At 35.8% G+C, this 11425-nt stretch overlaps 1 protein-coding gene across 1 annotated transcript; it reads left to right on the forward strand.

Moving 5' to 3' along the window:
• The first annotated feature begins 7126 nt into the window (after positions 1-7126).
• LOC107840155 (basic form of pathogenesis-related protein 1) lies at positions 7127-8081 on the forward strand. The gene has a single exon (XM_016683907.2). It carries the CDS (start codon positions 7291-7293, stop codon positions 7828-7830), a length of 540 nt encoding a protein of 179 aa, XP_016539393.1. The 5' UTR covers positions 7127-7290; the 3' UTR covers positions 7831-8081.
• Positions 8082-11425: the final 3344 nt, after the last annotated feature.

Here is an 11425-nt window from a genome sequence, read left to right on the forward strand (position 1 = left end):
ATCCCTCTCTATTTGGGTGTTATGTAGCAATATTTTAAAGTGATCCCTCTATTGTTCGGCTTCTTTGAACAAAGTCATGAGAAAATCTTTATTTTCTTCGCATTGTTAGAGCTTTTGTAGTAGATTAAATTTTGTCAAGCCTTGAAAATTTGATGTCTCGAGTCCCGGACTCAACAGTGATGGACTGGTTGTAGGAGATAGTTCATCAAACCATTTAAAAAACGAGCATGCGCCATTATCCTAGGAAAAAAATAATAATTACATAACGATTAACTTAACTTCTTTTAAAAAACACACAGAGTTCACCTTCGCAGTTGCACAATTATAAAATTTGCGACCTGAATTTGAATTTGTGTGTGACGTCCTCAAGACAGCCGCATTCCCACAATGACAAATTAGAATATTTTTAGAATTGGATGTTTGAGATACCTGCAACATTGTAGAATTTATAAAAACAAAACAAAGTGAATGAAATAAAATAATGAGGGATGGACACCTTATATATGAAGTAAAAACGAAGTGTGTTAACACTGATGGCTTACAAAAACTAGTCGTTTATTACCGTTGAAAAAGTAATTTTTTTTGAACTGGTGGTGACACTTAACAGGCCGTCGTAGATCATGGTCTATGTCAGTCATCGATTTGTCAGAGCTACCATAGACTTACACCTTTAGTAGTGCATCGATTGATATCCTGGTTATGCGTAGACTACGGTGATGTATGTACACTTCTATAGACCATCACTTGGATGTAGTTAATAAATAAATAAATAAATTAAAAATGATTTAAAATATAATCACATGTTTTGTGGTTGGTGGAAGAAAATAATTAAATTAAAAATAATTTAAATAGACAATGACATGTTTTGGGGCTGGTGGAAGAAAGTAATTGAATTAAAAAAAATTTAAATATATAATCTTGGAGTGGTGGTGACACTTAATAGACCGTCGTAGATCATGGCCTATGTCAACCATCAATTAGTTTGGTCTACCGCAGACTTACATCTTTAGTGGTGCATCGATTGATATCATGATTATGCGTAGACCACGGTGATCTATGTACACTGTTATAGACCATCACTTGAACGTAGTTGAAAAATGAATAAATAAATTAAAAATAAATGAAATGTGGATTTCTACATATGTGGAGGAGTGTAAACAAGTCACATAATCATATTAAAGCCTAAATAAATTAGGGGAGTGAATTAAGGAGCGTGTGGATGGGTAGTGGCTGAATGTTCAATATCCTAAGAGTAATGTTTGTCAAAGCACAAGTATGTATTGAGGATGATGTCTGTTCTACCACTATCAATTCCACACACTTTTGATTTAGGGATGGTGATGGAAGGAGTATGTGGAATTTGTTGTCATCAAATACAATACATATCCTCAAAACATACTTGTGCTTTGACAAACATTACTCTTACGATATTGAACATTCAACCACTACCCATCCACACACTCCTTAATTCACCCCCCTAATTTGTTTAAGCTCTAATATGATTATGTGACTTATTTACACTCCTTTACATGTGTAGAAATCCACACTACATTTATTTTTAATTAATTTATTCATTTTTTAACTGCATCTAAGTGATGGTCTATAACAATGTACATAGATCACCATGGTCTACGCATAATCATGATATCAATCGATGCACTACTAAAGGTGTAAGTCTACGGTAGACCAGACTAATCGATGGCTGACATAGGCCATGATCTACAACGGTCTATTAAATGTCACCAGCACTCCAAGATTATATATTTAAATCTTCTTTAATTAAATTACTTTTTTCCACCAGCCCCAAAACATATCATTATCTATTTAAATTATTTTTAATTTAATTATTTTCTTCCACCAACCATAAAACATGTGATTATCTATTTAAAAAATATGTAATTATCTATTTAAATCATTTTTAATTTAGTTGTTTGTTTCCACCAGCCACAAAACACGTGATGATCTGTTTAAATCTTTTTTAATTAAATTATTTTCTTCCACCAACTCCAAAATATGTTATTATCTGTTTTAATTTAACTAATAACCCATTGATTAACATGGTCTACGATCGAATGATATGTCTAGTCGAGGAAGGACTGAGTATACGATTGATGATAGACTATATATTACTCTTTCGGAAATTATTCAAGCTAAGCTACAGAACTGTAATTTGAACAAGGCATACATATTTGATTCGAGTTTTTGTCTGTACAGAAGAATAACCGCCACATAAAAAAATAAGGGATCACAACAAAGATGGTAAACACAATGTTAAAACAAACTGAAACATACTTATATTAAACTTGTTCATTATATTACATAATAATATTTACAACAAAAAGGGAAAAATAGAAGAAGCTTTCTTCTAACAAGATCCTACAAGAAAGCTTCTTCAGCAATGAACAAATAAAAAAAACTTAAAAACATAAATTAAAATACAAAGTAAACTAAATTATGGGGATGGTGGAGGGTGACGTAGTCGTTGCCATCCATTCCAAGATGCTCTAGAATTGCTCGGTCCATTCGGCCTTCGGAGAGACAACATTAATTGCTTTCGAGTATGCGAGGAGTTAACTTTCAGCTTTATAAATTGGAGAAGAGTAGTCGTATATGGAGTTACCATAAATTTCTCCATCGCCATACTTTGCTCGCAAAGCTGCCATTGCATGTTCGCATGATATTTTCACCAAGTCAAATTTTCGACAAGAACAACTCTTCTTCAAGATATTGACCTTGGTAGTGATGCCATTGTCGAACACCGTGTTATGGTCGAGAATCCTATTTGGATTACTCACATACAAGGAATTGCTCGCGCTCTTATTATCCCTCAGGATCTTTTCCGCATAAGGAACAAATATGTTCTCTTTACCATTGACAAAGGCATGCCGCTCCCTAAACTTTTCACCATATTTTTTAGTAATTGAATTGAATATGTACGAGATGGGGTACTCCCGTTCATCCATAAAAATCGAGTTGAGCTACTCGACTATGTTTGTGGTCATCACGTCGTACCTATTGCTTGGAAAGTGTGCTCTACTCTATTTTTCACAACAAAGCACATTTTCAAGGACATATGCTGCCTCGGGGCACTTACTCTTCAATTCCGTAAAATTATCACCAAACTCATCAAAGGAATAAGCCTTTATCGTGGCATAGAATAGATAAAAATGTTCTCCGCAGTGTTGATTTACGAAAAAGATTTTCAATGAGGTGCCTTATGCAAATTCCGTGATATGCACAACTGTATACACGGGAGAAGGCATTGAGATGCTAATGTGCCTATCAGAGATGACACATAGATCTGGTTCATCTTCTATGATAGACTTCAGCTTCTGGAAGAAGAAGGTCCAAGAAGCATCGTTCTCTTTATCGACGACACAAAAGGCAATCAGAAAGATATGATTTTCAGTTTCCTGTGCAATGGCACTCAACAGAACGCCCCTGTACTTTCCATACAAATGTGTGCCATTGATGGAAACTACCTTTCTCATGTGGGCATATCCCCGTGTGCAAGCTCCGAATGATAAGAAGTGGTAAACGAACAAACCATTCATTCGGTTTATCATGATAGAGTAAGAAGACCCGAGATTCAATAACTCCACCACGTGGCAAAAAGCTGGCAAGCAAGCATATCCGTGCTTCGATGTCCTGCGAATAATGTCCTTCGTAATTATACTTCCTTTCCAACACATCCAATAGCTTGCGTTTCAACGTAACTCCTTAAACACATTCCTTTGAATTTATCTTATGTTTGGACCCTCATCATCCCAAAAATAATTTATGCATACTAAAGCAATCAATTCAGATGAGACTTTCTTGTGCCTGCGGGTGGCGTGTTCAACACCGCAGCTGTGCAATCCGACATACTTGTATATGAGAAATCGGTCTGAGGTATCATACTTTTTTCCCCACAACAACCAGCTAGAACCACTTGATAAGCATTTTGCCTCAATCAATTTCGTGAAGCTCTTCTCTATATAATAATAAAAAAACTGCCTCGCTACTGCGGCGTCTAGTAGTATTTTCAGTTTTTTCTTATCGATAAATGTTTGACCACAACAAAAATTGGTTTCGTCGAAGAAGGAGTGTCCTAGTTGTGATGTCGTTCCACGGCCTTCTTCATCATTTTGCGAGTCCGATGAAAATTCTTCCATTTGCGTTGAATCATCTTCCATATTGAATGGATGATTGCCACCGTTCTTGTAATCATTCAAATTATCGTTGATCAAATCATCGTCGATTGCCGGGCGCCGCAGTGGGGGTGTTGATGAGTTCACTGGTCCTTCAAAGGACCTCTTAACCATATTTATCCTCAAAATAGGCCTAAATCCATCTGCATCAACATCCATTATGTACGTTAGCACACATACATCGCTATTTATGATCGTAGGATTCACCTTTACCCGCGAATGCATTAGATAACTAATAACCAAGTTGCTCGGTGCGCAATCTAGATCCCTGCTCTGCATTACGCTTTCTACCAATTCATCGTACGAACTGTTGCGGCGAACAGGAATGAGAATTGTCACCTTGGTAAATGATCTCCATTTCCAACATTTGTGAGTCTCCACCCATTCTCCCATGAAATCACCAGAAACCAAAGCAAATTCTGCAATAGACATCCTAGAATTAAGCTTTGGTCGATGGTAGATTATGCTTATGGTCTATGTCGGGTTATATGCATGGTCTATGACTGACGATGACGGGTCGATGGTTGCGCAGATATCCGTACAAAAACTTGAAATTGCAAATATTGCTTCTAATCAATGATTGTTGGGTTTATGGAATAGAGAAATGTACTTGGAATTGCCTGAGATGCTGTAATGCACTTTCTAAAGTGGTTTTGAGTAATGTGAGTGATTTAAAGCTTTTTAACAATGGTGGAAAGTGTGTTTGAGAAGATAGGAAACAAATGGGGTAACAATGGATGCAATGGACAAGCTTATGATGTTTGTGGACTGATTTGCATCTAATCGCCGAAAAATAACACCGGAAAAGTGGCCGGAATCGGAGCTTTTTGGAGGGAAAAATAACCACCTTCTATTTTTAGCTTTTGAATTTTTTTTGTTAAATATTTTTGGAAAACCTAGATATTTTTGTATATATAATGGTGGATGATGAAGTGGGTTAAGTGCATTATTAGAAACTTGTGGGTGAATTTATTGAGTTGAAAGTATTGGGTGAAAGTGAATTATTATAAAAGTTGGGTCTGAAATTGTTAAGTTGGAAAAGTTGATGGTGAGGTGGAATTATGTGAGTATTTGACCAATGTTTTAAAACTTTTAGGGGTCGTTTGGTATAGTGTATTGAATAAAACAACATATGCATTAATTAATGTGTATTGTTAATACCTTGCTTGGTATCTTTTTTAGCCTATGTATAACTAATACTTGCATTATTTATACACTCTATTATGTATTGAGGTGTGTATTAGTAATACACACCATTTTCAATGTATTAGTAATACCAAGCTGTCCTCTCAAAACATTCTATCCTTATTACTCTCCTCTCATTTTTCCAGAAATAACGTCAATACACCAATAACAATGAATCCAATTCTTTCTTAGCTAATGTTTAGCTTGTACAATTCGACGATTGCAGTGAACCTGAGAGTTGGTTTTGATTGAGGAGTTGATCTCAACCAAATAGAATTACAAAGCTAAGACAAAATTTATGTTTATTTCATTTGCCCTCTGTATTTTTTTACACAGCAGCTTCCAATGATAGAGAAAAGAGGGAATTGTGAGAAAAAGAGAGTGATTGAAGTGAAATAGAGGGATAACAGATTTCACAACCAAAAGAGTTTTGAGCTTTCTGATGAATTCTCACCAAAAAATGCCGACCCATCCTGTGAAGCAACCTCCATCAAAAAATGCAAAATTAGCAACCAAAAATCTCTCTAATTCCAACCAAACCCCACCTCGAAACTCCAATAAAATTGACCCGATTATCCCGCTCATTTCCTCACTGTCGGAGCTCACCGGAGCTCCATCAAAGCAATGACCACAACCCAGACACTCCGATTCTGATTGAACCATTGCTAGAAATTCGACCAAAACACCTTTTAATTTTTGTAGAAAAAATCATGGAAATAGTGAGTATATAAAAGATGCAGGGAGGGCAAGGGTATTTTGGTAAATAAGTATCTTTTTATTAAAATTATAAAAATATAGATTAGCTTTAATACATCAAACCAAACGTTGTATAAAAAATAGTGTGCATAACTAATACCAGTATTACTAATGCTTGCATTAATAATACAAGTATTACTAATACACCTTATTCAGCATTATTTTTATACACTCTACCAAACGACCCCTTAGGTATTTGACAAAATAGTTTGAAAAAAGAGTTGTTTTGGCACACTTGCCCAACTCACCAAGAAAACCATATAAATCCTTATTATAAGAAAAAAAAAAAAGATTTGTTTAAAGGGTCAATGTAGTACTCCCCATCATCCCAAATCTTAGTGGTTCACCAGGTATTGCTATTATTATTAAATGGCGGCTTTTACGTTTCTGTGGAGAGGAAAAGAAAAAAAGGTAGTTGCAAAATCACTTTATGGAGGCTGCGCTTAACTACAGATTTGTGTTTTAACAAAATCAAAATTTAAAAGGGGTAGAATCTTTCAGAAATTTACTATGAAGAGTGTCTTACTAGCTATGTCTATAATATTATATGCAAGTCGTTTCAATTCTCATGATAGAAATAAATTCATTAATTATCTGTTTTATATCAACTAATATGTGGAGTAACTTTCAACATAGTAATAAAAATAAAATATAAATATACACTGATCATTGATCAATATTAAATCTTCTTAAAATTATTTTATCTTATTTATTTTGTAAGAGAATAAGAAATCTCATTTCCTCTAAATTTATGTCTATTTTACGTTAAGTAAAGCAGCATGAAGTAACTTCTTCATTCTACTTCCACAAAAAATAGAGAAGAAGTCGATGATATCCAATCATCAATAGCAGATAGAAATAGTAATGATTTACACACAAAAAAAATGGTGTTCAAACAATCATATCAATAATGACTCGTAGTAGTGGCGGCTGTTATCGTTTAAATGAATAGTTTCATGACATGTCATTCTTTGACTAATTTCACAACCTAATATCATACGTACATGTTTTTCAAATAATCCTGTAGAGTCTGCTAACAAGCAACCCATTCATTCAAGATCAACTCTTTAATTTCTTCGATAAAAAGGGCAGACTATTCAACTCTTCTTCCTTATTTAAACCCATCCATATCATCCCTTAATTCTCACCAAAACCCAAAATGGGACACTCTAATATTGCCTTAATTGTTTGTTTCATTACTTTTGCTATATTTCACTCAACACAAGCCCAAAATTCTCCCCAAGATTATCTTAACGCTCACAATGCAGCTCGTAGACAAGTTGGTGTCGGCCCTATGACATGGGACAATAGGCTAGCAGCCTTTGCCCAAAATTACGCCAATCAAAGAATTGGAGACTGCAGGATGCAACACTCTGGTGGCCCTTACGGGGAAAACCTAGCAGCCGCTTTCCCCCAGCTCAACGCGGCTGGTGCCGTGAAGATGTGGGTCAATGAAAAGCAATGGTACAATTATAATTCAAATTCTTGTGCACCAGGAAAAGTATGTGGACACTATACTCAGGTAGTCTGGCGTAACTCAGTACGTCTTGGTTGTGCTAGGGTTCGGTGCAACAATGGGTGGTATTTTATAACTTGCAATTATGATCCACCAGGTAATTGGAGAGGACAACGTCCGTATGGTGATCTCGAAGACCAACCGGCCTTTGATTCCAAATTGGAACTTCCAACTGATGTCTGATCATGAATATTTGAATTAAGCTTCATGTGTTAAAAGGAAAATAAATCCAGCAGTACTATGCTATGTGATAGTAATCTAATGGTGCAGTAACTGGAGTTTATAGGAAAATATGGATCTATATTGATATCCATATGGATCGTTTAAATAATTGCTTGTTGTTTTATTTTGTTATTCTTGTTTTACATATTGTTGTTCTGTGGAGTACGTTACTGTTAATTGAACAAATAAAATGTGTAAAGTTCATGAGTAAATTGTGTTATGAAACTATAATTATAGACTCAAAAGAGTTGTATTGAACTTGTCAAAATATAAGCTTTTAAAAGATTCTGCAGGCAACCACCACGAGTTATTTGGTCAGGATATAATTTCTCCTTTCCGTCTCATATTAGTTTTCTCGTTTTTATTTTAAACGCTCCTTAGAAAATCAATAAATAAGTATATATTTTCTCCATTCATCTTTACTTGTCCAATTTTCTATTTTGAGATGTCCAACAATACTTGTCCAGTTTATAAAATCAATGGATAATTTACCTATTTCTAACCATTTTACCCTTTGCATTAAATACGATTCATTATCTAATGTATTTTTCAAAACATTAAGTTTATTATATTCAAAAATTAATATGGTAAAATTATTTTTATCATTTACTGTTTCTTAATCTTTGTGCCAATAAAAAAGTAGACAAGTTTATTTTAGGGGGTCCTTACTCGATGGTGATTCTCTCTCTCGGCACCGTCTAACCAACGTGTGCTGCCATGGGGAAAAGATCTCGAATTCCATTAGCGCAGGCTCAAATGGCGCAGGAGGCAGCTATATATGAAGTCTCGAGGTAAAGCTAAGATGCATGAGGAAGCTTCGAATGGAGTAGCAATCAATGGAACAGAATCAAATTTAGGGGAATTCATGGAGGATTCTTTGAGCCTAAATTTCCAAGTAACTACTGCAGCTGGCACTACAAAGATGCAGAGGAAACAAAGTACAGAGGTGGAAAAGGCACAAAAAGCTCAAACAAAGGAGAAGGAGCTTGAGGCACGAGTGCTTACGCAGAAGCAGTGGTCTACAATTGTTGCTCCAGTACAATCAACATCAGGAAAGGGGAGAAAATCATGGGCGGATGAGGTTGAAGAAGAGGCAATGCAAAGTGAAACTGCACATTTAATTTGGGATTGATTTGATAGCTCAAAAGTCTCGAATGCTGGATTCAAGCTCGATTATGTAGCTCCTGTGAAGCAAGGTGAGAAAACCATTATCGATATTGATTTAGAGGATATTGAATCTGAAATTCAATACTGGAAAACTACTGTTATTGTTTGTTATGTATTGGGAGCTCATCCCCCATTTGCGGTGATAAATGGCTTTATACAAAGAATCTGGGGAAAGTATGGGTTGAATAAAGTAGCAATGTTGAAGAACAGAGTAATAATAGTTCATTTTGAGACGATTGCAGGGAAAAATAAGGTGTTACAATGAGGGATTTTCCATTTTGACAACAAACCGTTCATAGTGAAGGCATGGGTACCAGAAATGGAGTTCACTAGAGAAGAATTACAGCCAGCTCCTATATGGATAAAGTTTCTTGGACTGGATTTTAAATACTGGAGTCCTGCAGGGCTGAGTAACCTGGGAAGTTTAATTGGCAAACCAAAATACTGAGAAGAAACAGGGTCTGAATTTTGCACGTATTTTGGTGGAAGTTAACATGGATGCAAAACTGCCCGATCTGATTTGCTTTAGAAATGAAAAAAGAAATATTGTTGAGCAGAAAGTAATGTATGATTGGAAGCCTACACTATGTGGTTATTGTGGGAAACATGGGCATGCCGAGGAGATCTGCAGGAAGAAAAATCCTCAAATAATGAAGCAGAGGAAAGAGGTGTTAAACAAGGAGCCTCCTACAACTCAACAAGCAGTAACTGTAGGTACCTCTCAAGAAGTGCAGAAGAAGGAGGATAAGCAGGCTTCTCCAAAACTACCAGGGATAACATAAGTCCCCCCACAGCTAAGTGGATAACCCCTCATAGAACTGTTAGTCCTCAACTGGTGCTTAGACATAAATCTGTGCAGGTGAGAGCACAAATACTTTCCAAGATTTGCATAAAGAAGAGGGGCAACAGAGCTTAATGCAACGGAAGAGTGTTAAAGGTGAGACCATATCCACTATGGGATATGGTTGAATTAATATGTTCGAACGTTAGAGGTTTTAACAACCCTAATAAGTAGAATGATGTAGTGGTCCTCTGCAATAAAGAAAATATCAATATTGTGGGGTTAGTGGAAACAAAAGTAAAAAGTAATAAGATGGAAGAATTTGTTATCAGAATATTTGGAGGATGGGAATGTCTTACTAATCTTGATGTCTATCCAAATGGAAGGATCTTCTTAGCCTGGACACCAGATTTTTATAAGGTAAATCTGATAGCTAGATCAATCCAAATATTGACTTGTGAAGTATTATATATGCCCCTACAGATGGTATTTTGTCTCTCTCTATAGTGTATGCATATAACACCAGAGAAGAAAAGAGATCTTGTGGTTAGAATGGAGATGCACCAGAGGATTCGCCCTATGACTTGGCTTATCCTTGGTGACTTTAACTTTATATGGCATACTGAGGATAGAATGAGGGGGAATCCAGTTTCATTACATGAAGTCGTTTATTTCAAAACTTTCTTGGAAACGTATGAACTAATAGAAATGCCTCATCAAGGTCAGTAATATACATGGAATGATAGAAGTTCTGTGCGGAGGATTTATTCAAAAATAGATTGGATGTTTGTCAACTCTAAGTGGTTAACCTGTATGCCTACATGTAGAACCGCTTATCTATCAAAAGGATTAAGTGATCATTGTCCAACTAAATTGTCATTGAAAAATCATAATTACAGGCCTAAGAGAACCTTTCAATATTGTAATACTTGGGCTCAGCGCCCAAAGTTTACTGAGAAAGTGCAACACATTTGAAGTATTCAATTAGAGGGGCATCAAATATGGAAAGTGGTAAAGAGATTGAAATTTCTAAAGAGAAGTTTACAGGAGCTGAATACTCAACACTATAGGAATATAATTGTTGAGGCTGAAAAGGATAAGGAGGAACTCTAGATTGCCCAGGAGAAGCTACAAGCAAACCCCTGGAATATAATGATACAACTTGATGAAACTATAAAATTAGGGAAATATAGAAAGAACTCTTATTTAGCTGAAATGTTCTTGCAACAACAAAGCAAAGCAACGTGGTTGAAACTGGGAGATGACTGTACAAAATACTTCTTTGAAATGATTAAGCATAAAAGACTTAAAGAGTCCATCACATAGATAAAAGATGATCAGGGGGTCTGGCAACATGAACAGGGGAAAATCACTAAAGTATTTGTGCAGTATTACATGTCATTACTTGGAAAGAAACTATTCATTAGAGAGCCTGCAAATAGAGCAATACTCAGTAATGGAATAGTGTTGAATGCAACACAACAACTGAGACTACTAGAGGAATACACATACAAGGATGTGAAGCAAGCTATGTTTCACATTAATAGCAATAAAAGCCCGTGTCCGGATGGTTTCAGTAGTGGTTTTTTCAAGTAAGCCTGGGGAATT

This window comes from Capsicum annuum, chromosome 8 (genome assembly GCF_002878395.1).
Source record: "Capsicum annuum cultivar UCD-10X-F1 chromosome 8, UCD10Xv1.1, whole genome shotgun sequence".
In the NCBI taxonomy this organism is placed as follows: domain Eukaryota; kingdom Viridiplantae; phylum Streptophyta; class Magnoliopsida; order Solanales; family Solanaceae; genus Capsicum; species Capsicum annuum.